The sequence below is a fragment of the Mizuhopecten yessoensis genome, unplaced genomic scaffold (assembly GCF_002113885.1).
Source record: "Mizuhopecten yessoensis strain PY_sf001 unplaced genomic scaffold, ASM211388v2 scaffold11037, whole genome shotgun sequence".
NCBI lineage: Eukaryota > Metazoa > Mollusca > Bivalvia > Pectinida > Pectinidae > Mizuhopecten > Mizuhopecten yessoensis.
The window spans coordinates 866,254-884,210 of record NW_018408847.1 but is presented as its reverse complement, the minus strand read 5'-3'; the positions used below and the strand labels follow the sequence as shown (position 1 = coordinate 884,210).

The 17,957-nt window shown below is 37.0% G+C and overlaps 1 protein-coding gene across 1 annotated transcript; it reads left to right on the top strand.

Annotated features, from left to right (window-relative positions):
- Positions 1 to 2,500: 2,500 nt before the first annotated feature.
- On the top strand, positions 2,501 to 13,321 carry LOC110464850 (mitochondrial inner membrane protein COX18-like). The gene is made up of 5 exons (XM_021520297.1): positions 2,501 to 3,296; positions 5,530 to 5,671; positions 8,093 to 8,217; positions 10,020 to 10,175; positions 13,047 to 13,321. The coding sequence occupies exons 1-5, from the start codon at positions 2,607 to 2,609 to the stop codon at positions 13,251 to 13,253; spliced, it is 1,320 nt and encodes a 439-aa protein (XP_021375972.1). The 5' UTR covers positions 2,501 to 2,606; the 3' UTR covers positions 13,254 to 13,321.
- Positions 13,322 to 17,957: the final 4,636 nt, after the last annotated feature.

Below are 17,957 nucleotides of genomic sequence, written 5' to 3'. Positions count from 1 at the left end.
AAGACGAGATAATGAGGAGAATTCGGTTGAAATGTCGTTAATATAAATCAAGAAGAATAAAGGGCCTAACACTGAACCTTGGGGAACACCGGCGTTTATATTTCTTACAGAAGAATGTGAATCATGAATAAAGACGGATTGCTTACGCTCAAAAAGATTGTTTGTTATCCAATTAAGAAGACTGCCTGAAATACCATGTTGATGAAGTTTGTATATAAGCCCTCTGTGCCAAACTCGATCGAAGGCCTTTGAAAAATCACAAAAAGCAAAAGCTATATGTTCATGGTTTTCTAATGCTAACATCATAGAATGATACATTTCAAGGAGTTGATGCGTACAATAATGATTGGGTAAGAATCCAGACTGAAATTTGTAAATAAGATTATTATAGTTAAAAAAGTTGTAAATATGTGTATAGACTACACGTTCAAATTGTTTTCCAACACAGCTCAATAATGATATTGGTCTATAATTCGAAACATTATGAATGTCGCCAGACCTAAAGATCGGCATGACGTTTGCTAATTTCCATTTAATGGGATATATACCATTGAATAAGGAGTGATTAAAAATGAGGGAATGGGGAATGGCAATTTCATTTTTTTCAAGTTTTAACATACGATGACTGATTCCGTCAGGCCCTGTAAATTTTAAGCTTAATTCTAATGCTAGCAGCAACAATAGTATGTTATACAAGTACACATGTTTCCTTACTTCTCTTTGTTATTTTAGATTTATCGTTTCCGGGATATCTTTGACAAATATTAGTAATTATAATGGTTCCAAAACATCCCCCTGTGTGACACCACGTGGTACATGTCTTGCAATTGAGCACGGAATTAGATTAGATATGTAAGTCTGTGATTCGGAGTCTTTCCATTTAATGAATACCATTTTGCTTCATTAGACTAAAATGTTATGGTATTGAGAGAGAGAGAGAGAGAGAGAGAGAGAGAGAGAGAGAGAGAGAGAGAGAGACCCAAAATGGGCGCAAGTACTTGCGAGATTTAGACTTGAGAGTTTTGTTATATAAAAATGAAAAGAAAAAATGTTGTGTCAATTTCTTTTCCACCTTACTACGAACTTGGATAATAAATCTAATTCTGTGACCTCACCAAATTATTTTAGAGAAAAAAAATGTACTTGCAATATCTTTTAAAACCAATAAACACAGAGCTTGTTTTCACGTTTTGACTGTACTTGTCTTTTTAAACTTTCTATTATAATCATAATTATATAAATATATATTTTTGTTTTTAATAAGCCCTTCAATCTTCACTGAGTAATGTGGCCATTGTCTGTAATATCAGAGTCGTGTATATTACATACATACGTCTCTGCTAATATTAACCTTATAAAATATCACTGTTAAATTAATATCAATTCAGGAGCTGGCGTTATATTGAATATTGACATGAACTAGAATGAACAGAAATTCCCCTTTAAAAAAATACCATTCATATAACGTTACCTATATCTGAAATACTTCCATCTTATAGAAAACAAACGTCAATGATTAAGTGCAAAAGATTGTTATGACTCAAAAAATGCTGAGCTGAAATTTAAGATATCCGTCTTGTCCTCCATAATTTCTTGAGACATATTTGACTAATTTGCAATTCAAGCAGATCAGAGACGTATATACTGGATTTATATGTCTCTGAGCAGATCAATAAATCTTTCTATCTCTCTTCTAATCATCATCTTAGCTCAATATGTTTTTACTTACTAGGCCTTGTCGTCTTATTTTAATTTGCAATATATTAGCGTATATATTATGTCAATTTTTACTCTTTTGCTATATAAGCATTTATTACATACTTACTAATAAATACGGGTTTTTTGTATATGCGATATGACACCATTGCTCCAACCATATCAGCCCTCGCCGTATCACACCCCAAAACCCGTATCAGCCCCCGCCGTATCACACCCCAAAACCCGTATCAGCCCGCAAAACCCATATCACACCCCTTTTGGGAAAAAAATCGTTTTTCAATATTTCAAAAATAAAAAATAAATCATATGATAGTAGTTTTTATTTAGTAAGTATGTAATAAACAGAATAAAACACGCCTTTTTTCCATATCACACCCAGTATCAACCCTCGACCAATATCAGCCCTCGGGCCTTCGGCCCTTGGGCTGATATTGCAGTCTCGGGTTGATACTGGGTGTGATATGGAAAAAGGCATGTATTATTCTCTATGTATGTACATTTTCTCTATGTATGTACATTACACTTGAAGTGCTTTAACCCTCCTATTACATAGCAACACGGTCACCTGTGTTTCTATTTGCTTTTTATCATGTTTGTCGCAAAAATAGCGCTACAACGCTATTGTTTCTCTATTTGATATATGCGGCGTTAAAAAAGTATGATTCGCAATCGAATCAGTACTAAATATCGCTAACCGAATGCACCTGCCATTTCCTTTCATCTCGGTGGGAGAAATGTTTGTATCGATTGAACCAACGTTTCTATCATTTTGAGCATTTAAATAACGTTGAATGACATTGATTGTAACTGGTCTCTTGTAACTGGTGACGGTCGGTCGGCGACCAGTACGGGTGGTATTTACGCATGTGCATGAACCGATCAGCAAAATGTTGGCCCGATTGAACAAGCTGGCTTATTCTCCATGTTCTAGGGCCATAATCACTTACACCTATCGGACCATTAGAATTCAGAAACGTGCATATTTGTCTTGTAAACCCACATTGGGCAAATCTCGATGTCATCCTCACAATAACTATTCCAAAATGTGTGATGTGCAGTGCACGAAAGGTTCCAATTTTGTATACAGAACAGCCATGTCGAGTCAACCGCCAGAGGATCACAGACAATTCAGTGTAATGTTGGCTCCGAAACACACCCTCCTTCACTCCTCTGGCAGACATATTCTATCACGCGAAATGAATCCTCCTCCATGGCTCGGGGTCGGTTTAGGGTTGGGGTCATCGAGGGGTCTGTCCACAGAACCTATATTTAATGCAGTTTACTTCGTATTGGAGAAAATTATTGCTAGTTGGCCAGTGGAACTGTCTAGACAATTCTTTACTGGTCTCCATGATACTGTCGGAATCCCATGGTGGCTTGTTATCATATCGGGGACGGTGTGTTTCAGGTTGGTTCTGTTACCTTTGCATATCCTCAGCCTCCAATCTCAAGGAAGGCTTTTAACAATTCAACCAGAAATTAAAACTAAGTCCGCACATATTATTGGAGGTCTTTCTACAGCTGCAGTGTTCTATCGACAGACACCATACACAAAGAAAAGAGAAACACGCTTACATGTAAGTATGTCTACCTTTCTGCTGAGACCACTGCCTAGTCAGTGGCGTAGCAAATCATTTATCGGAGTGTATGCTTACAAAGCTGGAAAAAAAATCTACCAGGCCATAGAAGCAATCATCCATGTTCTGAGAATACCCTTTAGTCTAATAACAAGTAAAAGTTTCACTTGCCAATGATAAGACTGAAAGGCCCTTAAACGAAAGTGCCCAGCGTCACTGAAACTGACAGCATACAAATCGTTGATGAGATCGTCCTGGAATACAGCTGTACGATATGGGACCCTTACCAACAAAACAACATCCACTTGCTGGAAAAGGTACAACGCCGCGCTGCCCGATTTATAACATCAAATTATAGAAGGGACAGCAGTGTAACAGAAATGATGGACACTCTAAAACTAACACCACTAAAGGATCGCAGGCAAGACCATCGGCTTGCCCTTTTTTTATAAGATCGTGAAGGGGCTAGTGGCCATACCTGTAGATCACATATTGACTCCATAAAACACCCGTACCAGATCAAAAAATAGTGAAAATTACCGACATTTCCAGTGTAATATGGACATATTAGAAAAATCTTTTTTTCCTCGAACAACAACAGAGTGGAATAACCTACCAGAAGACCTCGTCAAAATGCAAAAACTTAAAAGCTTCAAGACAGCACTACAAACTGAAACAACATAAACTAAAAGCGCACTCCTCCAACCCTGGAATTTATACTCAAATATGAGGTCTTCCATTAATATACAGATACAGAAACGATTATCTGAGGACAACAGTATATGTTCCGTCGTACTAAAATTTTCAAGAAGATTTTTTTTATTTATTTCCTTTTTTATGATTGAAACGGATGATCAATATTTATCATAAAAAAAGGAAATTGATTAAAATATATGATTGACAAAAATCTTCTTCAAAATTTTAGTGTATGCAGAAGCTTACTTATAAGTATAATAATAAAATAAAATAATCAACATATACTATGAGTGGAAATATCTTTTTTCGTACAATTGGATGTATTTTAACACCAAAGGACTATGTATGGTTTAGGCCTTTTTTGGCCCCCAAATCCATCGTAATTTAAAATCTGCAATAGAACTTTCAGACGACTGTTTATTTAATTCTGAATACTTCCCTAGTACTATGATGTAAACATTTATTTGTGTTTTCAATTTTGGCTGCCATGGTGACCAGGTCATATTTGCATAAATTATTGAAATTTGATTATTCAGTTAGTTTACACCTAGTTTTTCTCTTAGCTACCACATAGCGCACTCTTGAACAAACGTTATATTTCTCCTAAAGATGTATTACAGGTGCCTTCACATTATCCTTTGATATGAAGTTTGTTCAAGCATGCGCTGTATATAGTTTCTAGGAGAAAAACTATGCAAAATATCACAATATTCACTGAATATCAAATTTTCCTAATTTATGCAAATTTGAACTTGTTACCATGGCAACAATAATTAGAAATATAAATAAATATTTTTTCATAATAGTATTTGGGAAGTATTTGAAATTAAAGAAACAGTCATTTCAAAGTTCATTTAAAGGTTTTGAATTTTGATGTATTTGGGGGCCAAAACAGGCCCAAACCGTACATAGTCCTTTGTTCTAGAGAAACTTTATTGAATTTTGTATACTAAGTAAACAGAGGGTGTTTGCCACCACCTGGGGAAAGAGGAGTGGGGCTCAATGGAGAAAAGAAGGAAATTATTTTTAAATCCTTTTCTTTTCCTATGAATGGAGGGATTTAAACCAAACTTGGTCTAGAGCATTCTTTGGTAAAAGGAACACATTTGTTTTGATAAAAAAATGAGGGTATCTAAGGTCCTAAGTTATGCATGTTTCATTTTGAGGCAGATGAGTAAAAACAAAATGGACACCAGGCAGCCATCTTGGATTTCGACAGAGCCAGTTTGTTATCACTATTTCTCAAGAAGCTATCCTCACTTTGAAATAACAATATCAGTATGACATTTTGATCAAAAGCTACCATAAAGTGTATAGTTATGGTTAACGAGGCGCCTTCCAACAGACATATGGGAAAGGAAGAAAAGAGATCAGTCTTACAGTGAACTAATGAAGATGTTACGATAATGGGCTCCAAGATCTGTCTGCTATCTCTTATTACTCACTTAAGTTTAAATAAAGACCAGCTTCAGTTTAATTATAAATATTTATATTACATCTTATCGAAATTTTTTTTTTTTTTTTTTTTTTTTTGTAGATAAAGCAGATGAAGGAAGAGCTATATGAAAAGCATAACTGTGCCCCACTAAAGCCACTGTTTGTTATGTATGTGTCGACACCAATATTTCTGGCCTGTGGGTTTGGGGTCCGGTCATTTACAGGACGACTAGGACCTATAGGTAAGTACAGTCTGGAGCCCTAGTAATCCATCAAGCAGAGACGCAGGTTGTAGATGATCGTCCGTTTGTTGTCCGGTCTCTGTCGTCCATAAACTTTTACTTTAGAACACTACTAGTCCTGAACGGCTGAGTAGATTTTGACCTTACTTGGTCTGGAGCATCCTTGGCCAATGGGTTGTCAATTTTGTGTAAACTGGGGGCAGAAAGGTGGGCCCAATAGAGGAAATAGAGGTAAATTTTCGAAAACCTTCTCCTTCCATACCAATGGAGGGATTTTAACCTAACTTGTTCTAGAGCATATTTTGGCAAGGGGCATTCCATTCTGTATGAGAGTGTGGCCCCCCTCGGGGCAGAGGGAAGGGACCAAAAAGGGAAAATAGACTGAAGTCTTCACAAACTTTCTCCTTCTGTACCAATGGAGAGATTTTGACCAAACTTGTGGCTAGAGCTTCTTTAGGCAAATGCAAATCATTTTTGTAGAAACAGAGGGTGTGGCCAACAGGGGATTATAGACATATGTGAACCGATAGGGGAAATAAAGGAAAATCATTCTAAATTCTTCATATCCTGTACAATGGAGGAATTTTAAGCTAATTTGTGCTAGAGCATCCTTGGCCTGGGGGTTCTCAATTTTGTATAAACAGAGGAATGTATTCATGCTACCAGAGTTAGCTTTTGGATCTGTTCCCAACTGCATGAGGTGTGGGTTTTGGCAGGTAAAATAATTAGGTCTTAACTTGGAAATGGTCAGGATCCTTACCACATAACCAAACATATAATTGTTCGGCAAGAGGCAAAGACATTCATGCTCCCAGGAATGACTCGGAGGACCAGACCCACCCTATGGGACCTCACTCCCTGGGTCATAACATAGAAATAGCTGAGATCCTCACCCCGTAACTACATACAGAATTTCGGGGCATGAACACACTCATGTATTTACTGGTAGTCCTTCTTATATTACTTATACTCCATTGATAAACTGGTATGTTATCCAGCAACTGTTAAATTTAAAATGAAATACCAGGTGAGCTATTAAGGCCCCTGGGCCTTTTGTTAGAGAATCAAACTGAGACCAGAAAATTGTAGCAAAAACTTATATATCCAATGTTTGGAGGCATCAGTGTACAAAACAAAACTATGAAATTGGAATATCTGATTAACTGGAATTAATTACTGCATGTTGTTCTGTTTTGATAATAATGATAATAATTTGAGGTTCTTAAAAACCGCTTTATCACAACCTAGTTTGTAGGTCGTCTCAAAGCGGTTCACAAATTATTATCTGTGATTATAGGGCCTTTGCACCCAGCCAATACCTTTCTCAACTCCCTGGGGAGCATACAGCCGGTGCTGCCATTTCGGCGCTCACAGCTAGCATTCAACAATTCTAGCACTGCCCAACCACGTACTCATTTACAACTGAGTAGACTGGAACAAACGGAGTAAAGTACGAAAGTATCTTGCTCAAAGAAACAACACAGTACCGTGCCGTGACGTGACGAACCAGCAACCCTTCGGTCACGAGCCCGGCGCTCTACTACTAGACTACCGTGCCTCCTGTTTTGTTAATGAGTGCTTTCCTCGTTTAAACACCAAAATGATCCGAAAGTTGACAGTACCGTACTGCTCCTCGGTTTCAGTGTTATTTCCATTACTCAGTAAATTTATTTTGTATGAAGCATCTCTGTAGTAAGAGAATCTGTTTTGTGTAAACTTGCCTCGTTGTCGTTGGTCAATGACTTGACGAATAGGTCTGCATCTGTGATTATGAAGCTTAAAATTGCTCTTTTTCAAGGAATAGTTAGAGATAGTTCTGAATTATTTCATTGTAAACACATACTAAATGTGTGTTGTTAGAATTTTTATCATGTATATTTTATTTTATTTTATTGAGTGCAATACAGTTACAAATTAATGCCAGATAGTATTTTTTTAGAGTTTTGCATGAATGAATGGTGATTGGGTAAACCTAATAACATATAATATTGTGTTTAAGCGGATATGTATGGTGATTGGGTAAACCTAATAACATATAATATTGTGTTTAAGCGGATATGTATGGCGATTGGGTAAACCTAATAACATATAATATTGAGTTTAAGCGGATATGTATGGTGATTGGGTAAACCTATAACATATCATATTGTGTTTTAGTGGATATGTATGGTGATTGGGTAAACCTATAACATATGATATTGTGTTTAAGCGGATATGTATGGTGATTGGGTAAACCTAATAACATATCATATTGTGTTTAAGCGGATATGTATGGTGATTGGGTAAACCTAATAACATATCATATTGTGTTTTAGCGGATATGTATGGTGATTGGGTAAACCTAATAACATATCATATTGTGTTTTAGCGGATATGTATGGTGATTGGGTAAACCTAATAACATATAATATTGTGTTTTAGCGGACATGTATTTTCGACCAGAAATGGCCGGGGAAGGACTCTGGTGGTTCCACAATCTCACCATTGCTGATCCTTACTGCATCCTGCCGGCAGTAGGCACCATCTGTGCCGTCTTTGGACTAGAGGTAGGATGTCCATTCCCTTGGTACTGGTTTTATACTTAAGTTTGGTGCCAACATTCCTGCTACAATATTCTGTGACTATGACCTGTGTTGATCTCACCATTCATTCTTCTGTTACAGTACTCTGTGAATATGACCTGTGTTGATCCCACCATACATTCTGCTGTTACAGAACTCTGTGACTATGACCTGTGTTGATCTCACCAGTTTTATACTTAAGTTTGGTGCCAACATTCCTGCTACAATATTCTGTGACTATGACCTGTGTTGATCTCCCCATTCATTCTTCTGTTACAGTACTCTGTGAATATGACCTGTGTTGATCCCACCATACATTCTACTGTTACAGTACTCTTTGACTATGACCTGTGTTGATCTCAACATTCATTCTTCTGTTACAGTATTCTGTGACTATGACCTGTGTTGATCCCATCATACATTCTACTGTTATAGAACTCTGTGACTATGACCTGTGTTGATCCCACCATACATTCTACTGTTACAGTACCCTGTGACTATGACCTGTGTTGATCCCACCATACATTCTTCTGTTACAGTACTCTTTGACTATGACCTGTGTTGATCTCAACATTCATTCTTCTGTCACAGTATTCTGTGACTATGACCTGTGTTGATCCCACCATACCTTCTACTGTTACAGTATTCTGTGACTATGACCTGTGTTGTTCCCACCATACATTCTACTGTTACAGTATTCTGTGACCATGCCCTGTGTTGATCTCACCATTCATTCTTCTGTTACAGTATTCTGTGACCATGACCTTTGTTGATCCCACCATACATTCTACTGTTACAGTATTCTGTGACATTGACCTGTGTTGATCCCACCATACATTCTGCTGCTACAGTACTCTGTGACTATGACCTGTGATGATCCCACCATACATTCTACTGTTACAGTATTCTGTGACAATGACCTGTGTTGATCCCACCATACATTCTACTGCTACAGTACTCTGTGACTATGACCTGTGATGATCCCACCATACATTCTACTGTTACAGAACTCTGTGACTATGACCTGTGTTGATCTCACCATTCATTCTTCTGTTACAGTATTCTGTGACCATGGCCTTTGTTGATCCCACCATACATTCTTCTGTTACAGTATTCTGTGACCATGGCCTTTGTTGATCCCACCATACATTCTACTGTTACAATATTCTGTGACTATGACCTGTGTTGATCCCACCATACATTCTTCTGTTACAGTATTCTGTGACCATGACCTTTGTTGATCCCACCATACATTCTACTGTTACAGTATTCTGTGACTATGACCTGTGTTGATCTCACCATCCATTCTTCTGTTACAGTATTCTGTGACTATGACCTGTGTTGATCCCACCATACATTCTACTGTTACAGTATTCTGTGGCTTTGACCTGTGTTGATCCCACCATACATTCTACTGTTATAGAACTCTGTGACTATGAACTGTGTTGATCCCACCATACATTCTACTGTTACAGAACTTTGTGACTATGACCCGTGTTGATCCCACCATACATTCTACTGTTACAGTATTCTGTGACTTTGACCTGTGTTGATCCCACCATACATTCTACTGCTACAGTACTCTGTGACTATGACCTGTGTTGATCCCACCATACATTCTACTGTTACAGAACTCTGTGACTATGACCTGTGTTGATCTTATCATACATTCTACTGTTACAGTACTCTGTGACTATGACCTGTGTTGATCCCACCATACATTCTACTGTTACAGAACACTGTGACTATGACCTGTGTTGATCTCACCATTCATTCTTCTGTTACAGTATTCTAAGCTGCTGAGGAAAGTCAGTCATGATCAATTGAATTGGGGTGTTTCGGTGGTACCTGAATCAAATCCTCAGAAAGTCTTGAACATCTTGACCTGTTTTGGCCAGGGAGTTTGCCTTGTTTTGTTTCCAATTCTTTGTTTCGTTCCCAGTGTAAGTATGGACGATTGGTATTTTGTTGATCTTGTATATTTTTTGTGCTGTTTCCTGCAGACTTACATTTACTGGTTCTGTATATATTCTGCAATAAGCCCAGAGGACAATCTCTGCTCAAAGGTTGGAATAGACTCATTACAGGACAAGGAAATAGTATATGTAAGCCTCTCTAATTAACTGTCATAAATATAGCTCGGCTTATTGCCAGATGTAAGCCTCTCTAATTAACTGTCATAAATATAGCTCAGCTTATTGCCAGATGTTGGCCTGTCTAATTAACTGTCATAGATATAGATTGGCTTATTGCCAGATGTTAGCCTCTCTAATTAACTGTCATAGATATAGCTCGTCTTATTGCCAGATGTAAGCCTCTCTAATTAACTGTCATAGATATAGATTGGCTTATTGCCAGATGTTAGCCTCTCTAATTAACTGTCATAAATATAGCTCAGCTTATTGCCAAACTGGAGTTTAGTGCTGGATACAGTAAAATTAACTGTCATAAATATAGCTCGGCATTTTGCCAGATGTTGGCCTGTCTAATTAACTGTCATAGATATAGCTTGGCTTATTGCCAGATGTTAGCCTCTCTAATTAACTGTCATAAATATAGCTCGCTTATTGCCAGAATGGAGATTAGTGCTGAATACAGTAAAATAAACTGTCATAAATATAGCTCAGCTTATTGACAGATGTTGGCCTCTCTAATTAACTGTCATAAATATAGCTTGGCTTATTGCCAGAATGGAGATAAGTGCTGAATACAGTAAAATTAACTGTCATAAATATAGCTCAGCTTATTGACAGATGTTGGCCTCTCTAATTAACTGTCATAAATATAGCTCGGCTTATTGCCAGAATGGAGATTAGTGCTGGATACAGTAAAATAAACTGTCATAAACATAGCTTGGCTTATTGCCAGAATGGAGATTAGTGCTGGATACAGTAAAATAAACTGTCATAAATATAGCGTGGCTTATTGCCAGACTGGAGTTGAGTGCTGGATACAGTAAAATTAACTGACATAGATATAGCTCGGCTTATTGCCAGACTTGAGATTAGTGCTGAATACAGTCAAACTTCTATGTGAGCAATTATTTAGTAGTTGTGGATATTTACATTGAGTTAAACATAAATTAATGTCAGCATCAATAATACCTAACAGAATAGTCAGGTAACATCTGATAGATAATATTTACATTGAATGAAATATAAATTGATGTCAGCATCAATAATACCTAACAGAATAGTCAGGTAACATCGGATAGATAATATTTACATTGAGTGAAATATAAAATGATGTCAGCATTAATAATACCTAACAGAATAGTCAGGTAACATCTGATAGGTAATATTTACATTGAGTGAAATAACAGAATAGTCAGGTAACATCTGATAGATAATATTTACATTGAGTGAAATATAAATTGATGTCAGCATCAATAATACCTTACAGAATAGTCAGGTAACATCTGATAGATAATATTTACATTGAGTGAAATATAAATTGATGTCAGCATTAATAATACCTAACAGAATAGTCAGTTAACATCTGATAGATAATATTTACATTGAGTGAAATAACAGAATAGTCAGGTAACATCTGATAGATAATATTTACATTGAGTGAAATATAAATAGATGTCTTCATCAATAATACCTAACAGAATAGTCAGGTAACATCTGATAGATAATACTTACATTGAGAGAAGCGTGTAAATTGCTGTCATTAAGAAACAGTACAGGAAGGTCCAGTGAAGTTTTGAAGTTATCTACAGAAGCCATCCTAATGCTTCTCTTCCACTGGTCACCAGACATATCATTTTGTTTTGAAATGAAAATTGAAGTATCTTTTCTATAAAACAGACAATTTTACAAACTATTAAACATCATTGAAAAGTAAGCTTCAAAATGGAAAACATAGGGCCCATCTGGCCTGTATCATTTACCTGTTGATGTTGTTATCACCGTAGACTAAAAGGTTAAAATGCTTGTGCTGATTTTAAATCATTATATTCTTATGGTCCCACGTAATTAAAATATTAACACTTGGTAAGCACAATAATGGGACGTTTTGTAAAACACTTTTAGCTTATTGGGATTCTTTGCTGTCCGTCGTCTGACCTCTGTCATCCATTCATTAACTTTTCTTTGGAGTCTAATCTTCTCAAAACCTAAGGGCCAATTACAGCAAAGTCGGGAGGAAGTGTCCCTAGGAAAGAAAAAAACGTGTGTCCCTTTGTGAATCCCGAAAAGGGGCAAAAAGGGGTTCCTGAAAAAATGTTTGAAATAACTCACTGACAGTGTGATGATTGTGGTATTTATTATATAGCATCCTTAGTAAATACACTACAGAATTGTGAAGGAAAACAAACCTATTTATTAACCCTAACCCTACAATGCATTGTTCAGTACCCTTTCACCCCTAGGTAACTTTAGTAGACTCTTCCATACATTTATCTGGATGAGTCCATTCTGGTCTACAGTGGTGCAACCCTTTCATCACTGTAGACCATAATTGACTCATCCATATCAATGTATGGAAGTGTCTACTTAAAATACATAGGGGTGAAAGGGTTCAGGTGACCAGCAGAGTGCATCAGAGTGTAAAAGATACTACAGATATGCACCAGTTTCCTGCCTTCTCAAACGCCAATCCACAATGGGTTTACTGGCCTCTTGTTATGTACAACTGTGTCAAATTCGTTGATGTATAAAATGCAGTCTACTAATTGTTTCTTCTTTTATAAGTTCTTCCTGTCCCCCGACAACTGATATATATTTTGTCTTTTGAGGGATTCACCCTCTACTTCTGTACTGTGAGTTCTTCCTGTCCCCCGACAACTGATATATATTTTGTCTTTTCAGGGATTCACCCTATACTTCTGTACTGTGAGTTTGTGGAGTGTCATTCAGCTGCTGACCCTCCACTCACCAACGGTCAAGCAAGCTCTGTCCATCCCTATGACCCAGCTGTCCAGTCCTACCCCACATAAGGATGTTATAAAGGCATTCCAGACAAAATACTTACGTCGTAAAAAGGCGACACCCAAGTCTGAAAGTAAACCTCGATAACTTCAATGACCTATTTCTTGCAGTTTTTATTGTTAGTGCAGATGAGATGTTTAATAAAAAAAAAATCATCAAATTTGTCTTCGTACTTGCTGAAAGTTGAAAGAGCTGTACAGACGTGCTGATATTGTATATTCCAGCCCCCATCTAGACCAACCCCATGTCTAATTCAGATCCCTGTATATTCCGGCCCCCATCTACACCAACCCCATGTCTTATTCAGATCCCTGTATATACCTGACCCATGTCTAATTCAGATCCCTGTATATACCAGCCCCCATCTAGACCAACCCCATGTCTAATTCAGATCCCTGTATATACCAGCCCCCATCTAGACCAACCCCATGTCTAATTCAGATCCCTGATTACCCCAGCCCCATTTCTTATTCAGATCCCTGTATATACCTGACCCATGTCTAATTCAGATCCCTGATTACACCAGCCCCATTTCTTATTCAGATCCCTGTATATACCGGCCCCCATCTACACCAGCCACATGTTCAATTCAGATCCCTGTATATACCAGTCCCCTGTCTAATTCAGATCCCTGTATATACCAGCCCCCATCTAGACCAACCCCATGTCTAATTCAGATCCCGGTATATACCAGCCCCCATCTCCACCAACCCCATGTCTTATTCAGATCCCGGTATATACCAGCCCCATGTCTAATTTAGATCCCTGTAAATACCAACCCCATGTCCTGTTCAGATCCTTGTCAAATCCAGATGCCAGTCCATTCTGGCTTTAATTCATGGTCACATCATTAAATATCATCTTCTATTCAAACGTCAAACCCATTTAATTTAGACCCATGTCTGAAAACTTTTATGTTTAGCTTGTCTCGCTATGTTAAGTCTTATTCAAAGGTCATTTTAACCTTTAGATCTTCCTCTCAAATATCCCAGAGTGTTTTATTCGACATGTATTATGATTTGTGGATTTCCTGTGTCAACCATGTTTACATGGCAAAGTATTGCAAGGCAGTCCCTAGTCCCCCACCAGTCATGTTTTCTTTATTTGCCGAGCTGTTCAATGGTGAAAGTACCCCGATACAGAAAAGGTAATTCCTTTTCAATTGCTGTCATCGCGTGATATACTACATACAAAATTTGGTTAAACAAGGCGTCATATAGAATATAAATAAGCTTTGGACAAACTTTTCATTCACTGAGGTCAGAGGTCAAAACAAAGGTCACAATGGCCTTTTCATCCACAGCATCTTAAATTGTACCTACATACTGAATTTTATTAATCTTTGTTAAATTGCTAAAAAAACTGTGGACAATATTGTTGCTTGCACAAATACTTGCAGAACAACTCCTGTTACTCCAGGTGTAGTAGCACAAGAGAAATGGCCCGGACAAAACTTAGCTGTAATGTAACTGATACGGTGGGATATACCTCTGCTCAAGATGCTGGTAGTCGATCAACAAAAAATAACAAAAAGAAGGTTTATAAAAAAAGGTTGTAAGTTTAATAAACATGTTTTTCTCAACATTTATACAATACAGTTTTATAACTACTACAATGTACATCCTGTTTAAGGGGTCGGTGAAGGTTTACAACACTACAAATCACCAGGGCTCCTATATAGGCAGCTCAAACTCAGATTCTGTGCTCAAACCAAATTCCTTATTCTGGGGTAAAATTACTCAAATTTCACATTTTCTAATATATTATGGAGGGGCGCTCGATAGACTTAGATAACATTAGAGACTTGAAGCCAAATATAATTTTCAATATCCAGAGTTTACTTTTTGACTGTGTCACACAATTTCAGTGACTTGCAAGAATATTGGCTTGAGCACCAAATCCATGTCTAAGCGTGAGAATGGTTTAATGAGTACGGGCCCTGGACTGTCGTTTTATGACGGCAGTCAATCACAACAACTTATCAAGGTCACCTGATGAAACATTGACCAATCACAACAACTTATCAAGGTCACCTGATGAAACAGCGACCAATCACAACACAATTTAAAGGTCAAAATACTAGACATGCAAAGATGATGATGATGGAGGAGGCTGTTCCTGCCATTACAAAGCTACACTGAGGTCCTTGTCCTCCCCACATTTGGCTTTGATTGGATGTTTGGCTGTGTACGTGATCTGCAGACAACATTTACATTTTACTAACATGTATCCTGCAATAAGCCCAGTGGGCCTAAACATAATTTCCAATAAGAAGCAGAAGAGTGGGCTTATTACAGGACATGAAAATATAAATTGTCAGCATTGCTTATAAAATACATAACATATATATGGGTGGTCACCAGGCATGGGCAAACTGTCGCATATATATGTATCGCTGAAAGCGCCCCCCTGATACCCAAAGTACAATGAATAAATCTTAAATGTTAATGTTTTCCTGCAAATTTCAAAAGCATTTTTAACCATTTCACCCTTATGTAACTTCAGTAGACTCTACCATGCATTGATATGGAAGAGTCCATTATGGTCTATAGTGGTGAAAGGGTTAATATTGTAAATCAGTAATATTTCAGAGATTGATAATATTCAAGAGATTCGAAAAGAGCATCAAATGATTTGTTTCATGATGGTCTTTTGCTTAAACTCCCAAATAAATTGTTGCAAGTACAATAACAAAATCAGTACAGTGAACAGAAAATCCTCCTTTACGAGGTCAGACACTTGCAGCAAGTTTCATATTGATGTAATTATCATGATCTCCAAACCTGATTAATTTACATTGCAAGTCGTTCTAAAACACACAGGAAAATTGTCCTTATAATATGAATGGCATATATTGAGCACAAAGAACTACCAGTGTCGATTTACATTAACTTTCATGAGCTGCAGCACCGATTAAAATGTGAAAGATTTCTGGTCAAATCTGGGTTATCTCCCCTCTAACATTGACCGAATGCTGCTTAGATTGTAATGAATTCATCTCATTCGAAGGAAAAATGACAGACAGTTTCTACAGATGACTTATACAATATTCACTGATATAATTTGCATAGAATACACAGAGCTGATGATGAAATACAGATGTCTGTAATAAAATGCTGTTCATTATTTGTCCACAACATAATGTGACCGTCTAACTTAGAATGACAAAAACTAGATTTCACAAGAGCTTGGGAAGTACAGGTACCAAGTAGCACTAAATAACTCTTACTGGTAAACATAGACATAAAAAGTATTGCTTTGTACAACCAAATCTCCTTGACCTTGGTCTATGCCTTAAAAAGCACCGGGACCATCAGAAATCAGGTCCTTCTCACAACCACATTAATAACATGATCAGGGAAATCAAATCTATGGCTGACTGTAGAAAATATCATCAGTGAAATCAATCTATGGCCGACTGTATAAACAAAATGAAACTGAAGTGTAACTTTTGAGATCAAAATTTGTTTGTGACAATGTAGTCAAATGCTTTTGAAAAATAATGCAGAATTGTACAAACAATAAGTTTATGAGTCATCCAATCATTGTGGTGGTAAACACTGATGTACACCAATGTACACCGTACAATACTGATGTACACCGTACAATACTGATGTACACCGTACAATACTGATGTACACCGTACAATACTGATGTACACCGTACAATACTGATGTACACCGTACAATACTGATGTACACCGTACAATACTGATGTACACCGTACAATACTGATGTACACCGTACAATACTGATGTACACCGTACAATACTGATGTACACCGTACAATACTGATGTACACCGTACAATACTGATGTACACCGTACAATACTGATGTACACCGTACAATACTGATGTACACCGATGTAAACCATACAATACTGATGTACACCGTACAATACTGATGTACACTGATGTACACCGTACAATACTGATGTACACCGATGTACACCGTACAATACTGATATACACCGTACAATACTTATGAATTAGCTTGGTTTACTGGATATCAACTTTACTTCCATAAGGCAGTTAAAACATAGTGATAATTATCAGGAGACTTTATTTACAGAATAAAGAAATTATCATTTTTTTTATATGACTCCTGGGAAATGGTGGACTTATTCATTAGTACATTTTATTCTTCTACTTAACTAATGATATCAATCATTTTAAGAATGCTACCTTATAATACGTGTGATTTATTCAAAAGTGTCTTACTTAAGGATATATCCTACCATCCACATTACACTGTGACTTGTGTTTGAGTTATCCCCCTTTGGGATATATTGCTTCCATTCTTGTGTACCTTTTAAATGTGTCATCAATTCTTGTGTACTTTAACATGTGTAATCAATTTTTCCAGTTTGTTGTGTGCCTTTCAAATGTGTCATCAATTCTGGTGTACCTTTCAAATGTGTCATCAATTCTTGTGTACTTTTGTGTACTTTTTGAATGTGTAATTAATTCTTCTCTCCATTTCAAATGTCAAAATTCCTTTAAAACATATCTTTCTAAAATTGGAGTCTTCTGGAAAGGAGCTAATGTCACAGAATGCAAGGTAGCATGTATCCTCGAGCCTAATTTAACAAATAAATGGATATCTGATAATAACGCCACCACTAAATCAGGGATATGGTTTATACTCTACCAGAAACAGAATTTCTCCTTGTATAACAACAGCCATTCAATGCTTTATACCGTACATGTGCTGCAACATTGGATCCAACACATATTTCTCACCAAAACAAAGGTGTGAGCAATGAAAACGTGTGCAGTATCCTGTATTTGA